Here is a 25646-nt window from a genome sequence, read left to right as displayed (position 1 = left end):
TCAGTATGCAGATGTGTGCAGGTGTGACTGGGCATCTTGTGTTTGTGGTTGTCTGGGTGAAATGGAAAAGGGAGCTGTTAACCAGCTGAGCCCAGACGTGGACTGGAGACAGGCTGTAAGTCACAGAAGGATTTTAAGTGCAGAGAAAGCTCAATTTTTAAAAGTAGTATTTCTAAAATAGTAATATAAAATCCAACTTCACCAGTCAGCAGCATTTTGTATTTACCATTCTGGCCATACTGAATATTACCTAACAGTATATGAGGGTAGCCCCAATGTTAGCCTATGAAAGGAGCAGGCCTCACAGGAGTGGAAAATGAATTTAGGAGGCCTGAAGTGGGGGAGACTTCAGAGAGTGCACAAGGTCCCCTTTCAGTACAACCCTGTCTGCCAGGGTCCCAGTAGGTCCCAGTAGGGTGTTTGGCAGTTAATTGTGTGAGAGCAATGTAGGTGACAGGCCCTCCACCCTTCCAGCCAAGGAAGACCCTTTCAGTATGCAAACGTATGCTGGTGTGACTGAGCATCCTGGGTTTCTGGTTGTCTGGGTGAAATGCACAAGGGAGCTGTCAACTAGGATTTTAAGTGCAGAGAAATGCTCAGTTTCTAAAAGTGGCATTTCTAAAATAGTGATGTATAATCCAACTTCACCAGGCAGCAAGATTTTGTATTACCATTCTGGCCCTACTAAATATGACCTGTCTTCTCCTTTCTGATCAGCATCTACCACTCAAACAGTATATGAGGGTAGCCCCAATGTTGGCCTATGAAAGGAGCAGGCCTGACAGCAGTGGAAAATGAATTTAGGAGTTTTCCACTACCAAGACATATAAAACACACAGGTATATGTCCTGCCTTTTGCCTACGTAGCACCCTACCCTCTGGGTTACCTAGGACTTAACTGAGGGGTGCCTTATGTGTAGGAAAAGGGAGTTTAAGGCTTGGCAAGTACTTTTAAATGCCAAGTCGAAGTGGCAGTGAAACCGCACATGCAGGTCTTGCAATGGCAGGTCTGGGACATGGTTAAGGGGCTACTTATGTCGGTGGCACAATCAGTGCTGCAGGGACACTAGTAGCATTTAATTTACAGGACCTGAGCACATGCAGAGCACTTTACTAGGGACTTACAAGTAGATTAAATATGCCAATTGGGTATGAGCCAATGTTACCATGTTTTAAGGGAGAGTGCATATGCACTTTAGCACTGGTTGGCAAATTATTTTATAGAGCTCGCTAGCACTGACGAGCTCTCCCCTGCCTCAGGCAACTCTGAGCTCTTATAGTCTTTGGGACACTCTCTCCAGCAGTTAATGTTGCGTTTAGTTACTTAATTGATTTTAAATTTGTAAATTATAGAATAATAAGATTTTTAGGTATATTTTAGGTGCGGGCTGCTTGGTTTGTAGGAGTATAGGGTGGGAAGTTCATCTATTTATTACTGAATAACTTTTTTTATTGATAAATAATTATTTAATTGAATAGTAATTATGTAAATGGATATATATATATATATATATATATATATGTATTTATGTTTATACACACATGTTTTTCACATTGGTTAACACTTTTGATAGTAAGAGTGTAATACTGTTCTACATTCATGGGGTTTCCTATATATGTAATGTGTATGAAGTGAAGTACTTTCCCAACTCTTGTTTAGACTGCAGTAAGAATATAAAAATTTACCTCTTCACAGTTCAACACTTTCCATACTGCTGCGCAGCTTAGAGTGGGAAAAGTAATTCCCCCCCTCCTTAATCCACGGCTTTCCCTATTGTTACATACACTGGTATGGGAATACATTTTTTTACCCCTCTAACACTTTCCCTACAGTTGTGCTGTTTGGATTGGGAATAGTACATTTTACCACCTGAAGTCCAACACTTTCCCTACTGTTGTGCTGTTTGAAGTGAGAATAGAAAATGTGAACCCTCTGACATCCAACACTTCCCATACTGTTTGGAGCAGTGGCGGCTGGTACCCTGAATAATTGGTGGGGCAATCACTCACCAGCAATGCCTTGAAGGTCAACCCCAAAGCTGTCAGTCATTGCTCGTTATAAGCAGTGCCTATAATGAACCATGACTGATAGTGCTGGCATGGAGGCTGAAGGCAGCATGAGATTCTTACAATGCTTGTCAGTGGGATAAATATAAAAATAAAAATGTACTCACCCACTGCATGCACTGGCTCATCCCCTCTGTTCCTTGTGCTTTCTTTCAGTCCATCGGCATTGGTCTGCAACAATTCTCCACTCTAATCAAGACACTGCTGATAATGTTAAGCATCCTGAAAGCATTGCCAGGATTGGTTGGACTGGGCTGCCTTGATGCTCTCTCAGGCACTGGCGGCCTGTGCCCGCTCTCCAGCCAGTTATGTAAGACAGCTGGGTGGAGAGGTTTAAATTGTGCATGTCAGACCGGCTGTCGCAAGACAGCAGGCCAAAGTGACATGTACACTCTAAACAGGAGTGAACAAAATACCCCTGCTCCCAGTCAGCAGAAGTGGCCCCACCCCAAAACACGGCTCAGACTGGGGAAAGGTAAAAAATGTGGTAATAAATGCATTTTTTTAACATTTTTTTTTTTTGTCTTTGCTGCACTGGCAGCAGGGGGGCGATGCTAATCTGTACTGATAGGGGACCGCCACAGGTTTGGAGTGAGAATAGTAAATTTAACCCCTCCAAAATCCAACACTTTCCCCACTGTTGTGTTCTTTGGAGTGCAATAGTAAATTTAACCCCTCCAAGCAAAGTTTACCCCTCCAAAGTCCAACCCTTTTCCTATTGTTCCACAGGCTGGAGTGGGAATACCAAATGTTATCCCTCCGAAGTCCAACCCTTTCCCTACTGTTGCACTGGATGGAGTAAGAATAGTAAATGTAACCTATCAAAAGTCCAACACTTTCCCTACTGTTGTGCTCTTTAGATTGGGAACAGTAAATTTAACCCCTCCAAAGTCTAACACCTTCCATACTGTTGCACTGACTGGAGTAGGAATAGTAAATGTAACTCCTCTGAAGTAAAATACTTTCCTTACTATTCCAGTGACTGGAGTAATAATAGTAAATCTAACCCCTCTGTAGTGCAAAGCTTTCCCTGCTGTTGCATACACTAGAGTGGGAATAGTATTTTTTATATTCTCAGACTCCAATAGTTTTCATAATACTGTTAAAATAGATTGTACAACATTAATTATTTGTCTATTCTATTTTATATTATTTGTTGTTTTTATTTTTGCATTTATTTTAATGTTCATAGTATTTACATTAATGAATATATTTTTATTGAATTGTTAATATGGTTTTATTGTGTATGTAAATATATGTATATAGATGCATATATATGTTTATACATATATACAGTGCAACATAATTAATGGAAAAATGTTTTTGCAATATGTTAATTTTTATTAATATATAAAGTAAAATATATATTTTTTAAAGTATCTTATCTATTTTGTTATACGCATACTAACACACATGTATATGTATATCAGTATTAAATATTAGTGGAATATTATTTAATGCATATTGTCTTATAATTAAATAGTACAATATTTGATATTTACTACATTAAACTCTATTTATATTTTAAAAATGAATATTTTTGCATATTTTTTGACAATATTACTACTACGCACTATCACCCTGGAGGGTATCCTGCTCTTAGTAGGGGTCAATCTAGGCACACCTATGGCCTAGTGTGACTACTAAAAAAGCCAGGTCTTCAGCTTCTAGAGGAATTCAAGAAGTTAGGAGGAGCTTCCTATGTATAGAGGCAGGTCATTCCAAGCTTTAGGAGTGTTGAAGTTGAATGTTTGACTGCCAGATCTGGTTTTCTGTATGTGTGGGATTTGTGCGGTTAGGAGTCCGGACAAGCGGAGGTGTCTAAAAGGTTTGTGAAAGCAGATGCGATTGTTGAGGTTTGCTGGACCAGTGTTATGTAGTGCCTCGAAAGTATGGATGAGAAGTTTGAATTGTCCTCGTTTATGAAAGGGGAGCCAGTGGAGCTCTTTCAGCTGTGGTGTTATCTTAGTGCAGCGTGGGAGGTTGATAATGAATGAATTCTGAATGGTCTGCAACCTTCTGGTGAGTTTTTTGTTGATCCCGGCATAGAGGGTGTTCCCATAGTCCCCCTTGGTGGTAACCAGAACATGCGTTATAGTTTTCCAAATGGGAGCCGTTTGAAAATCCTCCTCAGGGCATGAGCATGGGCAGTCCTGTAGAGTTTGCTTTCAATGATGATACCGAGGTTTTTGGTGTGGGTTGTGGGGGTGGATGTCAGCACTAGCTCTGTTGGCCACCTGGTGGAGTCTCACAGTAATGTGCTCTTCCTGAAGATCAAAACTTTGGTCTTGTTGGTGTTCATTTTTAGACACTTGGGGGGTCATTCTGACCCTGGCGGTAAAAACCGCCAGGGCCAACGACCGCGGGAGCACCGCCAACAGGCTGGCGGTGCTCCCTTGGGCATTCTGACCGTGGCGGTACAGCCGCGGTCAGAAACGGAAAACCGGCGGTGTACCGCCGGTTTTCCGCTGCCCTGGGGAATCCTCCATGGCGGCGCAGCTTGCTGTGCCGCCATGGTGATTCCGACTGCCATCCTGTTCCTGGCGGTTTTAGCCGCCAGGAACAGGATGGCGGTATGGGGTGTCGTGGGGCCCCTGGGGGCCCCTGCAGTGCCCATGCCAATGGCATGGGCACTGCAGGGGCCCCCGTAACACGGCCCCACCAAGATTTTCAGTGTCTGCCATGCAGACACTGAAAATCGCGACGGGTGCTACTGCACCCGTCGCACCCCTTCCACTCCGCCGGCTCCATTCGTAGCCGGCATCCTCATGGAAGGGTGTTTCCCGCTGGGCTGGCGGGCGGCCTTCTGGCGGTCTCCCGCCAGCCCAGCGGGAAACCCAGAATACCTGTGGCGGTCTTTTGACCGCGCAGCGGTATCTGGCGGTTCCAGCCAGGCCGGCGGCTTCCGCCGCCGGCCGGGGTCAGAATGACCCCCTTGGTCTTCTTCCAGTGGACGATTTCAGTCTTGCAGGCATAGAAGTGGGCCCAGGTACTGGGCGTTTTGTCCATGAGGGAGACAATGAATTGCATTCTACATTCAAAGTCATAAATAGTAGAAAGATGCAAAGTTTAAAACTGAATCATTTTTGACTTTTTGAAGAATGTTTTAAGGACCGCTGTCAGCGATTTTCATCACAAATTGGACATTTTTTCTTGAGTAGAAAATTACTCTAAATGTCATTTACATCACACCCTCAGTGAATAAATACTTTTTAGGGCGGCAAAGTGAACAAACAGGTAGTTTTGATAGATTTTAATTACACCAGAGCAATCATAGTAATTTAAGCAATTTTGTCTTACTCCTGTGAAGAGAGGAAATTGCACAATTATGCCTGTTTGTGTAATTAAAGAGTAATTTGGGACAAACATAAGGAGTAAGAGCAAAGCAACAGAGCGCAGGCTGTCACTGGATGCTGCAGTTACTGTCCTGCTGCATTTCGTACTATTTCCTAGTGCAAAATACATCCTCTGGTTCATTTTGGACATAAGGGAGCATTTTACGCCAAGAACATAATGCAGGGTTTCGCTGCTCTCATAATTACATGTAATCTTGTGTAATCTTCCTGTAATTTTCAGGGTCATAGCTTGGTCAGTAAGATTGGGGGGGAGGTGAGCTTCAGATTTTGCAATAATCACGCTGGCATATAATGCTAAAATACATTACACAACTAGCAGGGCCCATTAGAGGGGCTTAAGGGAAAGTGGAAAAGGAGACAACTGTGGATTGCTATGGGTACTAAAAAGAGAGAAAATACAATCTTAGACTTTCAAAACATAGAGACGGAGAGAGTGTGTGTGCGTTTTTGTCTGTCTGTATGTAAAAATTCCTGATGAAAGCCGACAGACTCCTCACCATATCCGACTGAAAACACCTGTAGCAACTTTTTACCAGAAAATACAATTTTTAGGAGGGATGTAACACACCAAATACCCTCCCCCAAAACTACACCCCTGGTAATTTTGTATATTTACGCTACAGCAAATCCAATGACTTCCACCTCTACTAGGAAGCCCTTCACTACGCACTATTCAGCTATTTTCTCCATGTGAACTCTTAGGATGTTTAGTTGCAACTTTTTAATGCACATTTTTTTTTTCCCCCTCCTGTTGTGAAAATGTAAAAAGTCGAGGTCGTGTCATCAAAATTTCTACTTCATTCAATGAAATGATGTATTTATTTATTCTGTTCTTCCCTTCCTCCTCTTTGCTGTTAGTTCCTTTTACAAATGCACGTGAGGGGCTTGTCTTAGAAACGGATCTGGAGCACAATGATAAAATAGAAAAACAATAACGAAGCATCAAGGGAATGAACAACTAGCAAAGCTTTTCTCCGGTCATGAAAGACTCAATCTAGGGGAAAAACTAAGGGCCACATTTACAAGGTCCTAGCACCGACTTGTGCTACATTAGAGTAATTCTTTTTTATGCTAATGCGGCTCAAGTAGGCAATTTTCGCCACCCTATATTTATAAAGGTGCACTATGTATGCATGGTGCCACTTTGCTACCCCTTGCACCACACTATGCCAGAGTCAGGCATAATGTATGCTAGGGGGGCATTCCAGCATTAGGAGGCCAGAAAAAATGATGCAGTGAAATCTTCAAGATTTCACTGCGCCATTTTTGGCATCATTTTTAACACCTGCTCAAAGCAGGCATTAAAATTATGCACCCATTGAAATCAATGGGCCTCCTTGCACTTTGCTACACTAGCGTCAACATTTTTAAACAATGAAACAATGGGCCAGATCAAAGGAGGCCCAGTGAGTTCAATGTGCATCATTTTACCGCCTGCTTTGAGTAGGCATTAGAAATGATGCCAAAAATGCTGCAGTGAAATCTTGTAGATTTCACTGCACCATTTTTGTGGGCCTCCTTACGCTGGAACGCCCCCATTGCATACATTATGCCTAACCCAGGCATAATGTGGCACAAGGGTTTGCAAAGTGGAGCAATGCATGCATTGCACCACTCTGTAAATATGGCACCTCAAAAATTGGCTCTTTGAGCCATATTAGCATAAACAAAAATGATGCTAATGTGGCGCAAGGAGGGGCTAGCCTTGTAAATCTGGCTCAAGGTGTCATCCCTCACCAGGGCTCATTGGAGGTTCCATGTTATTTCCTCCAATGAAGCATTTTGGTGAATCAACGTCCATGGCTCATTTAATCACCTTTTTCACCTTGATTAAATGGAAAAATATCTTTTGGGGATACCCACGGACACCAGGAAGCATATTTTTGTATGTGCAGGATTTGCTCATTCAGATATTTCTAATATATTTCATACTTTCAGTTTTAGGACCACACACTGAAAGTTTAATAAAAAAAAAAAGAAGTCTCTCTTCTTGAAAACAGATAGTTCACATGGTAATGTACGACCTTTACCTAATGTATGAAATGAAATCTCTACAGTAACATTATACTGTGGTTCATTAAAACCGTGGAATAAGTTTGAGTGTATAGCGCTGGGGACATTGTGAAAATCCACTCCTTTCTGGACTAAGGTCAATATCATCAACATTTCCAGGCACTTTTAATGTGAAGTTCTGCAGTATGGTGGTGAAGAACAGGAACAACTCCATGCGGGCAAGGCCCTCCCCCAGGCACTTGCGCTTCCCTGAAAGAAAAAAACATGATTTGATCATAATAATAACAGTCATGGTCAGTCGCAAGTTGCAAGCAAAAGACTTTATTAAACAAGTTCAGTAAGTACTGTATATTGCATCAATCAACACACTTCAGAGTGATTTACCTATGGGAGAGAAATATGCCTATTAATTTGCAAACAAATTTGCAATTTGTTCATAATTTCTTTAATTAAGATTGAGTTTGAAAAAAGAAAGAAAACAATAGCATACAACTACTCTAATGATTTGCAGACAATGACCCTCATTACAACTTTGGTGGTCGTTTTGTAAGACTGCCGAAGCCGCGGGCACCAAAAGACCGCAAGTGCTGGAGGTCTTAAGGCTGCCTTATTACAAATGATTTCCGAATTCTGCCTGAAATAGGGCAAAATTCTGACAACAGTCATGCTGGCGGTCGGCAGTGAAAAGGCAGTTCCACTGCTGGCACCACCCTGCCAAAAGGACGGCGTATTACGACATGTAATACAGAGTGGTGGTGTCCTGATGGTGGGGCACTGCCGGAGGTGGAAGCGCCGGGACTGTCCCCTCCCGGACGACCTATTCCGCAGACGAGGTAAGCGGATTGTCCACTGGAGAAGGGTGTGTGTGTGTGTGCGTGTGTGAGTGCGTGTGTGAATGTCGCGGATGCAGAGGGAAGGGGGGGTGTTTGTGGGTGCGTGTCTGCATGTGTGAGTGATAGTTTGTGGACAGGGTGAGAGGGTGTGTAACTGTCTGTGGATGGGGTGGGGGTGTGTGAGTGTTTGTGGATGGGAAGGTGGTGAGTGCGTGTAGGAAGGTAGCCTCTTTCTAGCCTTATTACCCCCACTTTTGGCCTGTTTGTGAGTATATGTCAGGGTGTTTTTACTGTCTCACTGGGATTCTGCTAACCAGTGCCCAGTGAAAACCCTATGTTGTCAGTATGTCTGATATGTGTCACTGGGATCCTGCTAGCCAGGACCCCAGTGCTCATATGTTTGTGGGATATATGTTTTCCCTGTGTGGTGCCTAACTGTAGTACTGAGGCTCTGCTAACCAGAACCTCAGTGTTTATGCTCTCTCTGCTTTTAAAATTGTCACTGCAGGCTAGTGACTAATTTTACCAAATCTCATTGGCACTCTGGAACACCCTTATAATTCCCTTGTGTATGGTACCTAGGTACCTAGGGTATTGGGGTTCCAGGAGATCCCTATGGACTGCAGCATTTCTTTAGCCACCCATAGGGAGCTCTGACAATTCTTACACAGGACTGCCACTGCAGCCTGAGTGAAATAACATCCACGTTATTTCACAGCCATTTTACACTGCACTTAAGTAACTTATAAGTCACCTATATGTCTAACCCTCACTTGGTGAAGGTTAGGTGCAAAGCTACTTAGTGTGTGGGCACCTTGGCACTAGCCAAGGTGCCCCCACATTGTTCAGGGCAAATTCCCCGGACTTTGTGAGTGCAGGAACACCATTACACGCGTGCACTACATATAGGTCACTACCTATATGTAGCGTCACAATGGTAACTCCGAACATGGCCATGTAACATGTCTAGGATCATGGAATTGTTCGCCCAATACCATTGGGGGACAATTCCATGCATCCCCGGGTCACCAGCACAGAGCCCTGGTACTGCCAAACTAACTTTCTGGGGTCTCCACTGCAGCCACTGCTGCTGCCAACCCCTCAGAGAGGTTTCTGCCCCCCTGGGGCCTGGGCAGCCTGGTCCCAGGAAAGTCAGAACAAAGGATTTCCTCTGAGAAAGGGTGTTACACCCTTTCCCTTTGGAAATAGGTGTGAAGGGCCTGGGAGGAGTAGCCTTTCCTGGCCTCTGGAAATGCTTTGAAGGGCACAGATGGTGCCCTTCTTGCATAAGCCAGTCTACACCTGTTCAGGGATTCCCCCAGTCCTGCTCTGGCGCGAAACTGGACAAAGGAAAGGGGAGTGACCACTCCCCTGACCAGCACCTCCCAGGGGAAGTGCCCAGAACTCCTCCAGTGTGTCCCAGACCTCTGCCATCTTGGATGCAGAGGTGTGAGGGCACAATGGACAGCTCTCAGTGGCCAGAGACAGAAGGTGACATCAGAGACCCCTCCTGATAGGTGGTTACCTTTTTCAGTAACCAATCCTCCTCTGTGGGCTATTTAGGGTCTCTTCTGTGGGCATCTCACCAGATAACGAATGCAAGAGCTCACCAGAGTTCCTCTGCACTTCCCTCTTTGACTTCTGCCAAGGATCGACCACTGACTGCTCCAGGACGCCTGCATAACTGTAACAAAGTAGCAAGAACACTACCAGCAACATTGTAGCGCCTCATCCTACCGGCTTTCTCGACTGTTTCCTGGTGGTGCATGCTCTGAGGGCTGTCTGCCTTCACCCTGCACTGGATGCCAAGAAGAAATCTCCTGTGGGTCGACGGAATCTTCCCCCTGCTAATGCAGGCACCAAACCTCTGCATCACCGGTCCTCTGGGTCCCCTCTCATCCTGACGAGCGTGCTCCCTGGAACACAGGAGCTGGGTCCAAGTGTCTCCCACAGTCCAGTGGCCCATCTGTCCAAATTTGGTAGAGGTAAGTCCTTGCATCCCCACGCCAGACAGTAAACCTGTGTACTGCATGAACTGCAGCTGCTCCGGCTTCTGTGCACTTTTGCAAGACTTCCTTCGTGCACAGCCTAGCCCAGGTCCCTAGTACTCCGTCCTGCATTGCCCAACTTGCTGAGTTGGACTCCGACGTCGTGAGACCCTCCTTTGTGACTCTGAGTTAACCGCTGTCCTCAGATCATCTAACTGCCTGTTCCAGTACTTCTGCGGGTGCTGCCTGCTTCTGCGGGGGCTCTCTGAGTTGCTGAGCGCCTCCTCTGTCTCCTCCTCCAAGGGGCAACCTCGTGGTCCTTCCTAGGCCCCAGCTGCACCCAAAATTCTCAACCGCGACTCTTGCAGCTAGCAAGGCTTGTTTGCGGTCTTTCTGCATGGAAAGAACTCTGCATCCTCCAGTACACCGTGGGACATCTTGTGACCAAAGGAGAAGTTCCTGGCACCTTCCGTTGTTGAGAGTCTTTTGCTTCTTCCACCCAGAGGCAGCCATTTTGCACATTCGTCCGGGGTTTAGTGGGCTCCTGCCCCCCCTGGACACTTGCGTGACTCTTGGACTTTGTCCCCTTCCTTTACAGGTCCTCAGGTCCAGGAATCCGTCTTCTGTGTTTTGCAGTCAGTTGTTGTCCTTGCAGAATCCCCTATCTCGACTTTACTGTCTTTCTGGGGTAGTAGGGTAACTTTACTCCTACTTTTCAGGGTCTTGGTGTGGGGTATCTTGGACACCCTTAGTGTTTTCTTACACTCCCAGCGAGCCTCTACACACTACACTAGGCCTGGGGTCTATTCGTGGTTCGCATTCTACTTTTGGAGTATATGGTTTGTGTTGCCCCTAGGCCTATTTCTCCTTATTGCATCCTATTGGGATTCTACATTGTTTGCACTACTTTTCTAACTGTTACTTACCTGATTTTGGTTTGTGTGCATATCATTTGTGTATATTACTTACCTCCTAAGGGAGTGTATCCTCTGAGATACCTTTGGCATATTGTCACTACTAAAGTACCTTTATTTTTAGTAACTCTGAGTATTGTGTTTTCTTGTGATATAGTGCTATATGATATAAGTGGTATAGTAGGAGCTTTGCATGTCTCCTAGTTCAGCCTAAGCTGCTCTGCTATAGCTACCTCTATCAGCCTAAGTTGCTAGAACACCTCTAATCTACTAATAAGGGATAACTGGACCTGGCACAAGGTGTAAGTACCACAAGGTACCCACTATAAGCCAGGCCAGCCTCCTACAATGCATGAGTTTGTGTGTGAGCAATTGAGAGCGTGAGTGTGACTGAGCAGATCGAAGAGGTGAGTGGTGTACAGGTGTGCATGTGTATGCAAGTGGATGGGGGAGTGTTTGTGTGAGTGAATGAGGAGAGCAGGTGCACGTGTGTCAGTGGACAGGGAGAGAGGTAAGTGCGTGTATGCAATGCAAGGGAGGGGTGTGTGAATGTATGTATGCGCTGGAGGAAGGAGAAGTGAAGGCATGCTTGAGTGCAGTATTTGTATATGTATGTTAGTTTGAATGGGTGTGTATGACGCGAGTGCATGGGTGAGTGGGTGTGTTTGTGTGTGGGAGTATGTGGGTGCATGTTTGGGGGTATGTGGATGGGTGCGCAGGAGTATCCCGGCGACAGGAATCCAGATTCCTGTTGCCAGGATACAAGCCCACCAGCTTTTTCTGGCAGTCTTCCACCTCATAATACCGCTAGCGGTATTACCGCATCCGCCGGGCCAGCAGTGCTCACCTTCAGCCCGGCGGACTGCAGAAAAGTGGCGGTACAGGCAGGGTATCGGCGGTTTGGCTTAGAACTCATAATTTGGCGGTCTTCCCCTTTGGCGGTGAGACCGCCACTGCGGTTCTAGTGGTTTTAAGACCGACAGACTTGTAATGAGGGCCTATGTCTTTTTTCATCCACATGTCTTTTGCTTGCTTTCACCATAAATGTGATAATCTGTTTCACAAAGATCTCTCCTACTAATTCCAAAAGAACATAAATAGCTCTTTTGGGTTTATTAAAATATCACAGAAAGCAAATTGTAATTCTCACTTTTTTTTCAAAAGCTATAGATATAACAAATAATGACTATTAAAACATGTTGGTGGTAAAGTACCAGAATATCATAGTCAGTAAAATTGTCTGATATAAATACTGTGTCCCAAATATTGTTTACAAAACATTGCCCCCCTGGAGTTAATGATAGAAACTTACGCTGACAGGAGGCAATATTATGTAAACAATATTCATGGCACGATACTCAGACCATATTTTTTCTTTGCGATATTTTGAAAGATATCCATTTTACACAATAAAATGTGTCAAACGGCTCAAACGGCCACTAGAAAAAAATCACTACTCTTATTCATCAAAACGGTGAAGCGCTATAGGTGTTCAATGAGGTCATCTAGTCTTGTGTACGTTATTTATTCAGGTTCACTGTCCTTCCTACCTTGAGACACAGTAAATTTAATAATCTCAAATTAGAATAAAAAAAGTAAAGAGGAAAAAGAGAAAGGTTAATGGAATTTGAAAGGGCATGATAAACAGGTTGCATGAAAGGATAAAAAAAGACAGGAATGATTAATCGAAGGTGACAGTACACGAGTGGACGAACATCAATTACGATGTGTGAAGATACACATATTTTTTTTTAAATGGCATTAAACAGACTTGGGTGCAAATCTCCTTTGCTATCTCTCCGATGTCTTGATAGCATCTCTGCTTCTGGAAAAACGTAAAATTAATCTGTTAATCTGTTTTAGGCACCGTAGGCAATAGTCAGTCTTGAGTCCAACGGCACCATATTCCGGGGGTTTGGGTGCTTTAGAAATGTTTCTTTTTTTATTTTGATAACTTGTCAAAACCTAACGCAAACCCGAAAGACAGCTTAGAGCTAAGAATTCAGTGACTGAAACAACTTTAGGAACAATTGAAAAGCTGAACCATATAAAAGCCAAAGTATGTCGGGAAAAGCCAGGGTTTAGCAGCCTTCTAAATTGTAGCAATGGCGATTCACTGTGAAGCTGCAAGGGAGATTATTCCACAGTCTCGCTGCAGCGACAAAAAAGGGCCCTGCCACCCCGCAATAACTCACTTAAAATCTGGAACATTTCATCTGCACACCATTGCTGATTTTACATGGTGAGAATTCTCCAGACTAAAGGACTCGTCTCATTTCTACTCTGTGCTTTATGTACTTGGTCTATAGCTTTAACTTGTCCAAGTGGACGATTGGTAGCCAGTGCAATGCAATCAAGTCAGGCATGATGGATTCTGATTTCTTCAGATGTAGAATGAATCAGGTTGTTGCAATTTGGACTAATTGCAAGTTGTTAATGGATTTTGCTGGTAATGTTAGATATAATGAATTGCGGTAGTCCAATCTAACCAACACAAAGGCATTTAAAACTTGGAACCTCTGTGTGACATTAAACAGAAAAGTGATTCTTCTCATTGCCCGCATCTGAAAGAAACAATGCCTTACAACAGGCTTACTATGAACATCTCATAGAATATTTAAGTGAATTATGACCAGGGCCACTGGAACTATACAGCAGCGACAGGCCAAATTATGCAACAGGGGTGAGTAAATTAAGCAACAAGAAAAGGCAAATTATGCATCATAATGCGGCACATTTTGAAAATGTATTACCCCATTATTTCCTAATTTGCACATCAGTTCACCGAAATGCCAGGCGTAGCGGAAGTGACAACACATGCCCTTTGACCTGCACTATCTCTTACACACACACACATACTTCTACATCCACACAAATACACACTTACATGCACTCTCTCTCTCACACATAAACCCACTCTCACCCACAGGCAAGCACACAAAGTACATTTAGGAGCAGTTTTACTTACCTCAACTGCCATGAAAGGGCATATTCCAGCTAACTGTACTCTATTTTTGTTGCACTAATAGTGAAAAATATACTATTCCCTATCAGTGTAATACAAAATTTACAAGACACAAAGAGAGTGGAGCTTCCACTAGCGTCCATAAGGACGAGCTGCCACTCTGTTCCTGACACTTAGGCCCAGATTTAAGAAAAGTGGTGCTTCATTACACGAAGCACCACTTTTCTTGCACCCCATTGTGCCCCCATAGCACTACCATGTGTGCGTCGTATTAATGATACATCGCACCCTGAAGCATGTTAGGATCAATAGCGCCATTCTGGTACTTTGTAGGATCATCGCCCAAAATGTTGGCGCTAATCCTGCAAAAACATAGAGGCCCATTATAAACAATGTGTGCCACAAATTAACGCCTGCTCTGAGCAGGCATTACAAATTATGCTAAAAATGGTGCAGTGGAATCTTATAGATTCCACCGCCCCTTTTTTTTCTGGGCCTCCAAATGGAGGAACCCCCCTTGCATACATTATGCCTGGCGCAGGCATAATGTGGCACATGCGTGCATTGCACCTAAATGACGTCCATGGTCTGGACATTTGTTCAACCTTGTTAGTACGAGTTTAACACCACGAGTTAACACCCAAATATAGTAATAAGCAACCAAAAGGTGACCAGTCCAGGTTTGCAAAGGGCCTTCCAGGACACAGCAATATGTGTTGCTGCATTAAACCTTTGAACCATTTGAGCTAGCAGGGGCTCTTGTTCTCTTGGACTCTTCAGTGCTTCTTGGACTTGGTTCCCTTCTTCCATAGGTCTTCAGGTCCAGGAATCCATTGTTGGTGTCATGCAGTCTCTTCTGGTTCTTACATAATCTTTCTCGTGTTCTTGTATGTTCTAGGAAAGTTACTGTGATTTACTCCTGCTTTCCTGGGCTCTAGGGTGGGTTCTATTACTTACCTTTGGTGTTCTCTAATACTCCCTGCACCCCTCTACACACTACACCTGCCTAGGTGGGAAATCGACTTTCGCATTCCACTTTCTTAGTATATGGTTTGTGTTCCCTAGGCCTATTTCCAACTATTGTGATTTTCACTATTTTCACTGTTTCCTAACTGTTTTTACGGCTAATTCTGCATTCTAGTGTATGTACTGTGTATATTACTTACCTCCTAAGTGAGTATAGGCTATAAGGTATTTTTGGCATTTTTGGCACCAAAATAAAGTGCCTTTATTTTTGTAACACTGAATATTTCCTTTCCTGTATATTTGTACTGTGTGACTACAGTGGTATTGCATGAGCTTTGCATGTCTCATAGTTAGGCCTTGGCTGCTCATCCACACTACCCCTAGAGACCCTGGCTTCTAGACACTGACTACAGTTCACTAATAAGGGATAACTGGTCCTGGAATAAGGTGTAAGTGCCTTAGGTACCCACTACAAACCAGGCCAGCCTCCTTCACATTCTAGTTTCATAGCTTGGGGAAAATGATCACTATCGGTTCTGTACTTAATTTGGAAATTGTTCATCAGGGGTCTCGCGGAGGTGTTTATCAATGTGTAATCAATAATTGAGCAATTTCTGCCTCTTGCAAACATTATTGAAGCTGGATTGTTTTCCTTGCTATTTCTGTTTAGCACCGTTAGGACTAAGTTTCCCAAATGCTTCCTATGTTCACTTGCAGCCCTGTTCTTTGTGTTTCCCACTCTGGTGTTCGCCAAGTTAAGATTGAAAGCACCAGAGATTATGAATCTGCCATTGTTGTATTGTCTCTTTAGGGCATTTATTACTCCGCCCAGCATTTCCACTTTGCCCCCTTTGCATGCTTTATTTGGATGAATATAAAAATTTATGAGCATTAGATCTTTTTTACTTCTGCTGTTCCCACCAAGTGTAAATTTGGTTGACTGGATCCAGTTTATCCCTGTGCCAACTATGGTGGTCATTATGAACACGGCGGGTTGGCCCGCCATGCCGCCGTTGACGGCTGAAACCGCCAGCTGGCATGGCAGGCCAACCCGCCACATAATGATCATGGTGAGGGCCGCCATCGGCAGCCCTCACTCACCGCCAGGCTGCCTCCGTCAGGCAGCCTGGCGGTGGGTGGAAACATCATCCAACAGGGCAGCGGCGCTACCCCTTGGATAATGTTTCCTAATCCTCCAGCCTTTCCCTGGCGGGTTACCCCGCCAAGGAAAGGCTGGCAGAGGGGGTGCCCCGAGGCACCCCTGGGGGCCCTTGTACTGCCCATGCACTTTGCATGGGCAGTGCAGGGGCCCCGGTGCAGTGCCCCGTCGTGCAGGTCACTGCCCGATTTTTGGGCAGTGATCTGCGCGACAGGTGCAGCTGCACCCGCCGCACAGAGGCATTGGCGGCGGCTCCATGTGGAGCCGCCGTCAATGTCCCGGCCAGGCCTTCCTGTGGTCCGGTTGGCAGAAACAATGTTTGGGATCCGGGGACGCTGGCGGTCAGTGTTTTGACCGCCAGCATGAACACGACGGTTGTTACCGCTGTGTTCATAATGAGCACCTATGTCTTTATCCCATTTGAATACTGTGGATACAAATGTTGACAGGCCTCCCTTTAGATAGCTGTATTTTGAGGTCCTCTTTGCTGGAATCTGCAGGTCTACATAACCGGTCACCGAAATCAGCCATTAGCGCTAAGGCCCAGATTTAAGAGGGCCTAGCGCCATTTTAATGACACATTAGCGTAATTTGTTTGACGCTAATGTGGTGTTAGATGGCCAAAAATGCTGCACCACTTTGTAACCCTTTGCACTACTTTATGTTTGTGCCAGGCATTATGTATGCAAAGGGGGTGTTCTCCCATTGGGGGAGGAGGGAAGGAATGGCACAAAGAAATGTAAGAGATTTCTATGAGTCATTTATTTGGCCCTTTTAACGCCTGCTGTGAGCAGGCATTAAAGGAGGCTCCCATTGGTTACAATGGGCCTCTGGGTGCTTTACAGGATTAGCATCAACATTGTTTACGTTAATCCTGAAAAGTGCCAAACTAGCGTCAAACATTCTGATGCTAGATCTCTAACTAATGCCATGGTGCGCCGTATATTAAATACGGTGCATACATGGGGGCATTAGGGGAGCGGTAAGGGGTGCGGCACCACTTTTCATAAATATGCCCTCAAGTTTCCTGTAGCAAGATGATGTCACGTTCCTGCAGGAAGAACCGTGTATCTGCATCCTGCAGCAATGACTTTATTCCATGAACGTTCCATGAGGAAATGCTAACACTATTCCTGTCCGGTAACCCGCTTCCAAACATTTTGTAATTATCAAGAGCAATTGCTATCTGTGGCCCCTCATAATCCTTGGCTTTCATCTTCGGGTTGGCATTCTTTATAATCCTGATAAATTTGCCCTGAGCCTGACTCATTTAAGTGCTTCACAACCATCAGTTTTTCCACCTCCTCCAGATTTTTATCAGCTCATGTTGCTCCTCTTAGCACCTTTTTTCTGACAGCCCACAGAGGTCCGGGAAAGCGGGGGCAATCTGCCTTTTGCAACTCCATGCCCCAGGAGTCAAAGATTTCAGAATGGGTCAGTAATTGGTTTACCAAGCCTGGCAAAGTCCATGTTGTTATGATGGCTTCTTGGTCACTCCTTTGGGGGTGAGGTTTAAATTCTACTGAGATGAGACCTGCGGATGACACATGGGCAAGTTCTCCTATTTCCCCTATCAGTCTTAAAATATTACCCCTGTTGAGGATATTGAATCCTCCCTGTGACCTGTAATGTGGTATATAGAGGAGCCTGTATGCCTCCAAGGACTTAGCTGGCAGGTGAATCTCTGTTTTTGATCCCCTTCTGGAGTTTTTTTGCAAATCCTTGTGTCCTGCTTTCCGTCCTTGTTGAAGCAATTGATTTGTCCACAAATTGGAGCAAAAGGTGCTTTTCTCCTTCCCTCTTTGAGGCCGGTCCGGACTCGCCCACCCAGTTTCCGTCTTATTAAGGGTTTTGTTTCTTAATGTATTGCAAGACTTGCTGCTCCCTGAAGCGTACACTGGTACCTTTTCTTCCCAAGCTGATTTTATATTTCCTGACTTATAGAATTGACCAATTTCATTTTCCCCTAAAGGGGCTGTCCAAGAGTAATTATTTGACCCTCATTTGTTTGTCCCCACCTGCCAGCATTGAGAGTGTTCTTTGGGGACTAGGGACTGGACTAGTTGCAGTGGGAAAAAACGTCTTTCCACTGCTGTGGCCTCCTGCTTGATTCCCGGTGGATCTGGGATGTTCTCACTTCCTTCACTGGTTTTGGGAGAGGCCAAATGTGTTATGCAAAAAATTGCTACATATTTTTCTGCTGGATGTTTTTTTTCTTTTTTCCGTGCCCCTCTCTCCCTCTTCTTTTCCCTTTTTGTTTTTGGAGGCTCTGGACTACATGGGTCTTCCATCTCCGAAGTCTTATTTATACTCCTGGGTTTTTCCCCTGTGTTAAGATCTCCTGGCTGGGGGAGATTTGATATACTACTGGGCTCTGAGTGCCCTTTTTTTTGTCTTAATGCTGAAGTCAGTGGTCCTCAACGGGCACATTCCATGCTCTCTGTGTCATGGATTATATTGGTGTTTGGGGTGGCTATTTCAGCCAGTTCTCGGAACCGAAGCTTTTCCCTCGGTTTCAAGGCTTGGGCCCTGACCTCCAGGAGTAGAGAATGGAGGAAATATCCTGGGGCTTTTCCTTTGATGTGGCACAATTGCATACAACTTGCTGCATATAATTATGATTTTGGGCTCTCTGGATTAGGTCATTGAGGGCTTGTAGCTTCGAAGCTATGCCCACAATGTGTTCAGCCATGATGTTAAGTAGGTCCACTTCAATGTCTTGTTTGTCAGTCTGATGTTGTATTGCCGCTGACATAACGTCTAGCGTCGATAAATCTATCAGCTGGTACTTAAGTTTCTAACAAAGGTTTTTGCTTGTTTCATGGGCTACTCGAGCATTCCTAAAAAGGGCTTCAGCAGACTATGGTGTTAGTCATTTTCTCTCCGCCCATTCAATGATGTCCGAAAAGGGGAGCAGATACATTAGTTTCCTGCAAGATGCTGACGTCATCAGTGAAGGAGTCCGAGTTTAAAAGCCAAATTAAAGGCTGATCCTGTACGACAGCAGGTACTGGCTGCCCTGACTGATTCCTTCGACCTAGACTCGAGAATGGGTCCTCCCAGTTACTGAAGTTCAGGGGAAAAATAGATTGCAAGACAGCAACGCTCTCATCTTTCACCTTCCTTTTCCCTTGGGTGAGATGTGATTTTTGTTTGTGCCTGGGATCTAATTGCTCTACCAAATTTTGTGACTCTTGCAGATTGCTGTTTTGAAGCCAGGGGGACACTTCCCTGGCGAAGGCTTGTTCAGGTATTGCCCCTTGGGGGGGGCATCCATTTCTCCCTTTGACCTTTGATGCCGGATCACTAGAAAGTATATTATTTTATACCCCTCTTTTTTGTAGATACTACATTAGTATCTTTTTTCTACTGTGCTGCAAGATGTTTTCTTCGTTGTTAAAGTCATCTGAGCATACCACTGGTGAATTCTCCGGGAAGCGTTGCCTCATTCTGTTTGGTAGCCTTTCCGTCCCCCAGCTGGGACCCCACTGGGCTTTCCAGATTGCATGGTTCGCACCTGCTATTTCTGTGGTTGTACGGCTCACAAGGGACTTGACGCTTGCGATGCCACTGGCCTGGGGGTCCAGCAGCTTTTAACTTCCTGCTTCCAGGTCCCGCTGTAAGGTATGTGAAAATCAGGTGTTGCCTGGTGCCAAGGACTGGATGCTTCATCTTGATTGCAAGCTGCAGGTGAGAGGTAATGAGTGACCGAGTTTGCGGAGGTTTTTGCTGGTGGTGATTAATTAAATGAATTAAAGATGATGATTATGATAATAGCGATCCAATAAAGGACGGATGTTCTGAGGGCACAAAGTGGTTTTCAAGCTCACAGGTAATTCCACAAGCCGCACCCAGTCTTAGCTGGACGGCTTCTGTGCTGCTCCTATGTCGCGCAGCAACCTGTAGCCCTGATGGTCCTAGTGGCTCTGGGCTCCGAGCCCTGGACCCTGGGCTCCAGACTACAGGCTAGACTGAACTGGGCTGGGCCGAGCCAGGCCCAACTCTATGCAGCTCCCAGCTGCAAATGCGAACGCCGTGGTTACTGCGGGCTCTGTGCTGCAATTGGTGATCCTTCCTCTAGGCTCCACTCAAAATGATTGCTGTAGTATAAAAACAAAAGATTAACCACAACCACAAACATGATGCAGAAGATCCAAATTATGAATTCCATAAATAACTTCACTATTCTATATAAAGCAACAAACGTAACTAGGGATTTCTAAAGATAAGAAAAAGCAAGAACGTGTCAGCATCAAATGAACCTTGTGAGGTTCAAGGGAGATATAACAGTGGTCAAGCATGAAGCTTTTCCACTCTGGTAAAGAAAAACAGCAGAGTGGAGAAAAGGTATCCTCACAACAAAGTCAGCAGAGTCTGTCTAAACTAACCTATAGAAGTCAAGTTAAAACAAAAAGTTTCCAGAAATCCTTCTTTATGAGGTTCCCACCTAAATAAACCAATCCCACAACAGAGTCCACTGAGAAGGGGTAGACTCCCCATTTTCCCAGATTCGCACAATAAACCACACATCTGCTCGTCCCTTAAGATATTATTTGTCCTGGCTGCTAATACAGGAGATATTATTCTCACCATCACGTCTCCACATTCGCTGCTAAACCTTCATTACTGCTTCTCACTATCAGTCTAATACATAACATGAACCTTTCTGTAACCAACGAGATTTCTGATAGCTCACCTGCAGAGGAGAAAGCAAACAAATTCCTGCAAGCATTTGGGAACAGTGCAAGGTGTGCACTTAGGCCTAGTCACTAACATTACCTTGAATTAAATGTTGAACGAAGACAGTTAGCATAACTGAATACTGAGTACATTAAATGAGAGATACATTTTTAATGGCGATGAATACATTGATTACAATTAGAGTACATAAGGGTGGCCCTTAACTAAAAGTATATGCAGCCATCTAATGTTATTCAATTAATCTAATGAACAAAGATGAATGTGTTTAACACGTGTTAAGTATACAAATTGTGTATTTCTGATAATTAAAGGGTGGAGATCCTGAATTTGCTGCACCAGTACAGAGCAGAAGTGTGCCATTTTTACAAATATTTAATGCAGTTCTGCTGGTGCTGGTGCATTCAGGACTGCCTAGCAGTGATGCAGGCACCCTTGTGCCATGTCACAAGAGTACCTACATTGTTGTCAAGATAGTTTTTGTGCAGGAAGGTTTAGCGTCTGAAGAACTATTGTTTGAGGCTATTTCCTCTTTGTATCTGTGCTGCAGAATACAAAGAGGGAAAAACAAGGAAAAATACAGTTCTTTCTTCTTCTTACACCAGCTTTGGGTAGGCGTACCATTTTGGCATAAATCTATATTAACAAGTCTTCGTAAATATGGGACTGCATGAAAATGCATGGGTTGACGGATGAGCGTATCAATTTTCCACCCATGTAAAACCTACCTGAAGCAAGGTAAAGCAATGCTATTCCGTTTTCAAAAAAAAGAAAGCCACGCAAAGCCACACAAATCCGGCTTTATGTGGCTTTGTAAATCCCAAAATAGTTTTTGCTGCCGACTGAGCCTAAAGAATAAGGCAACCCAGGTGCAAATTCTAAGTAAACCTGCGCCTCGAATTCTTTAAATCTAGTCTGTGTTTAAACTAAAAGAAAATGAACTATGACTCGCATCTTTTGGGCAAGTGTTTCAACACCTGCTCCAACATAAAGTGGCCACCATACCACTGTATAGAATGGAGCTCTAGGTAAACATGTGTCCTCATGTTTATTGCAGAAAGACAGTTTTGATAAATGCCACTAGAACTCCTTCAAGGCCTCCATCAGCATTGCAGAAATCTGAATATGTATAATGAAGTGTGGAGCACAAAGTAAAGATGGGATTGATGGGCTACATGTCAACACTGTCTTGTACCTACTCCATACTGAGTGAAAGATGTTGTGAAGTATCTGTGAATTTATTGAACAAAATCTGCCTGAAAAATCATATGAAAAGAGAATATGCAAATGAGGCACTCAATGAGATATTCATCCTCTCCTATATAAATGGGGATTGGAATGGGTTAATTAAACAAGGGGGAGTAAGGGCATTTCAATAAACATAATCACGTGACTGTCAAGCAATAATAGAACCAACAACTATATCACTTGAAAGAACATTTCCACAGGCTCCCATTTAAAATTTAAAACGTCACTATGTTAAATAACCAAGGAGAAATGAAAAGAAATTAAACCTGTAGCTTTGGGCAAAATCAAAAAGACACCAGTATAACATTCACCGTACTTCTGTGCCATTTCTAATATTCCAGTACAAGAAAATAGATAAGTGCATAGAAGAATGCAAAAACACATAACCACAGAAAAATGGGACTAGTTCTTGGTGATCAGTTCCCGGAAGTGACTAAAAGGTTTCTCCCTTTTACAGAACCCCATTGAAGATCCTACTGTACCATTCAATGCTAATTTAAAAATTACGATATGCTTGCAAAAATCTGCAAAGTGGAGTTACTTATCAACAAGAAGATTACATCTAACAGAACCAGCCACCTCGTGATCGCCTGTCGGGTTTCCACCCCTCAAGAGGAACAGAATCAGCTTTAGCAGACATCCAAACATGTGTTTCTAACCACACTTGGCAAGGGGTATCAAACAGCGCTGATTTTTCTAAACCTCTCTGTAGCCTATACACTAAGGGCCATAATATTTCTGCTGTCTCAATTGACAGGGAGTTTGGCTTGGAATGTGCAGTACTGATCTAAAAATGGATTTATTTTTTTCTGTTGTGTCCGAAGACAAAGGTTTACTTGTATCCATCTAAATCCTCATGCTGCTGTTCTCTGTTCGCCAAAGCTCTGCCCTTTCCACTATTTACTTCCATGTGCATGATGATGAAACCTTATTCTTCATCCTCCTGGATAATAACTCAGAGGGACAAACTAACATCAATAATTGTATGGTCAAGTAACTGCCTCTCTGCCTTTTGTAACACTTTTTGTTGCTTCCCTGTCACTCAAATCAAAGCCATCGTTAACATGCCACTAGTCATACTACCGTAGAAAACTTCCCCTCTTGACCTCACACTGAATTAATCTTGTATGATATCTTGTTTTGGATGGAAGAATTTCAGTACCCTAATGGACTACAGAGACTTCACCTATAAGCTACCAAGATGAAAATGAAGTTATTTATTCATGACTGAGCCAAATTGGACATAAAACATTCCATTGAATCCAAGTGGATGTTAGGATATAATGAAAAGCAGCAGTATGGATCAACGTCTGTTGGAAAAAGGCCCAATTTACAATAGCTGGCATCAAATTGCATCCCTCTACAATCTTTATTTCAGTAACAGCCCACCTGATCCCTCCTTGTTCTTTCAACTGTTAGCGTTCATTAACAGGGATTGCTGTTGTATGTAGCTCTGGAACACATCGACCAGTGTCAGTGCTGGAGCAAGCTAACTGATTCAGACAACTGTTAAAATACCTTTTTAAAAGCCTTTCAATAAATATGTTCTGTTATGCAACAATGGAGAATGCCAGAAGGAAAGAACTATCTCAAACAACAAGATTCTAGTGCATTTCTATGTATGTTTACATTTTGCCATTTGATATAGTGCGCCTTCACAATGGTGTTTTGGAGGGTTTTACAATAGAACACGTAAGGAAAGAGTTGATAACCATAACAAGATAACAAGAAGCTCTGCAGGTGGAAAGTCGGGATTACATGGGCATGACAGGTAAAAGTCTTTAAAAAGTAGAAATTCTCTTCAAATTAGCTGGGAGTAAAATCAATCAGGTGAATGCATAATAGACACGTTTTTTTCCTAAATGCTGCGTGGGCCTATGTTAGTTTGCCAATGGGAAGGGGGTTCTAAAGGGATGAAATGGAGCCAGAAAATATTTTGTTGAGTACATGAGAGGCCTTGAGCTTGGACACCTGATGAGTAGTCTAAATCTGCTTCTCAGACCAATTACTGTGAGTTTCATGTTGAAATGAAGTGTTGATGTAAAGATGTGTGTCACTCACCTATTGATGGCTGAAGACACCTGTCTGATCAAAGACCAAGTTAGGTTCTTAAGGTGCAGGGCACAGAGGGTAGGGCCATATTTGAACCCTAAGGAATCTTCTATGAAACTGAGGTTGTGTATTGAGCGTGCTCATTGATTTTCACCAGCTGATTTGCAATTTGTCAGATATGAGGTCAATTAATTCTGAAGACAGAAGAAAAGCTAATATAATGTTCTTGGTTATGAATTAGGTTACCGTGATCGACCATATCCAAGTCCACCAATAAGTGTAAAAGGGCAAGAAAGCTGATCTCAATTGTCCAGGACATGGTCTATGTCATCCAGAATTTTGAGAATGGTAGTTTCAGTGACAAATGCAGACTAACAGTCCTATTGTCAGTTTGCCAGGAAGTGCTCTCCGTTGACGTAGGCAACTAATTAATTGGGAAGCACATCTTTATCGGTTTTCCAAGGCAATGAAGAATTGAAACTAGTCTACACTTTAATAGAATGTTAGTGTCAATGTTTGGGTTTTCAAATTGGCGTAATCAGGACTCTTTTAAGGATCTGGGATGGTGCCTTTGGAGTGAGAGGCAAGATTTGGAAAGCACCAGGGTTCTGAAAAAAAATTAAAAGTTGGATTTGACGGTGTCAGCAGAGGGAAGATCCTGATAGCAGTTGCTGGGGTTGAGAGATTTAATAGTCATTTAAAGGTGAAGAATGTGTTATGTTTGCTGAAGTTAATGTCGTCATACCCAGTAAATGTTACATGCCTCAAAAGGAAACTACAACCTTTTCGGAGGAAAGGCAAACTAGTTAGTGTCTCTCACCTCATGTAGTTCAGTTATGCTCTGTTGTGAAAGTTGTTTTAAATCAACTTGTCACAGATTGCACATCTGCAGATGACTCTGAAGAGCTTATCTCCAGTCCCCTGAAATCAGGACTCACAATGGAAGGTATCTTATAATGGACTAAGGGCCAGATGTAGCAAAGAGATTGCGCCTTGCAAATAGCAAAAATCGCCATTTGCAAGGCGCAAATGCCTCTTTGCTATGCAGAAATGCATTTTGCGAGTCGGATCCGACTCGCAAAATGCATTTCTGACTCGCAAATAGGAAGGGGTGTTCCCTTCCTATTTGCGACTCGCAATGCAATTCAATTCCATTTGCGACGCGAAAGCGGTCGCAAATGGAATCGCAGTTACCATCCACTTGAAGTTGATGGTAACCCAGTCGCAAACGGGAAGGGGTCCCCATGGGACCCCTTCCCCTTTGTGACTGGATAAAAAAAATTTTTTTCAGAGCAGGCAGTGGTCCAAGGGACTTTGAGGAAAATGGGCTGCACTTAGAAAAAAAAAACTGCTTTATTAAAAAGCAGTCACGGACATGGTGGTCTGC

General features: G+C 43.8%; 1 protein-coding gene across 1 annotated transcript in view; it reads right to left on the bottom strand.

The window, feature by feature from the left end:
* Positions 1-7001: 7001 nt before the first annotated feature.
* LOC138259476 (cytochrome P450 2C28-like) overlaps positions 7002-25646 on the bottom strand; it is a 1060791-nt gene continuing 1042146 nt past the window's right edge. Inside the window, exon 9 of the mRNA XM_069207246.1 lies at positions 7002-7685. Coding sequence (XP_069063347.1) covers positions 7501-7685 — 185 coding nt within the window. The 3' untranslated portion in view covers positions 7002-7500. The remainder of the gene's footprint in view (positions 7686-25646) is intronic.

This window comes from Pleurodeles waltl, chromosome 9 (assembly GCF_031143425.1).
Source record: "Pleurodeles waltl isolate 20211129_DDA chromosome 9, aPleWal1.hap1.20221129, whole genome shotgun sequence".
NCBI lineage: Eukaryota > Metazoa > Chordata > Amphibia > Caudata > Salamandridae > Pleurodeles > Pleurodeles waltl.
The sequence above is the reverse complement of the archived record's forward strand: the minus strand, read 5'-3'. Positions and strand labels throughout refer to the sequence as shown.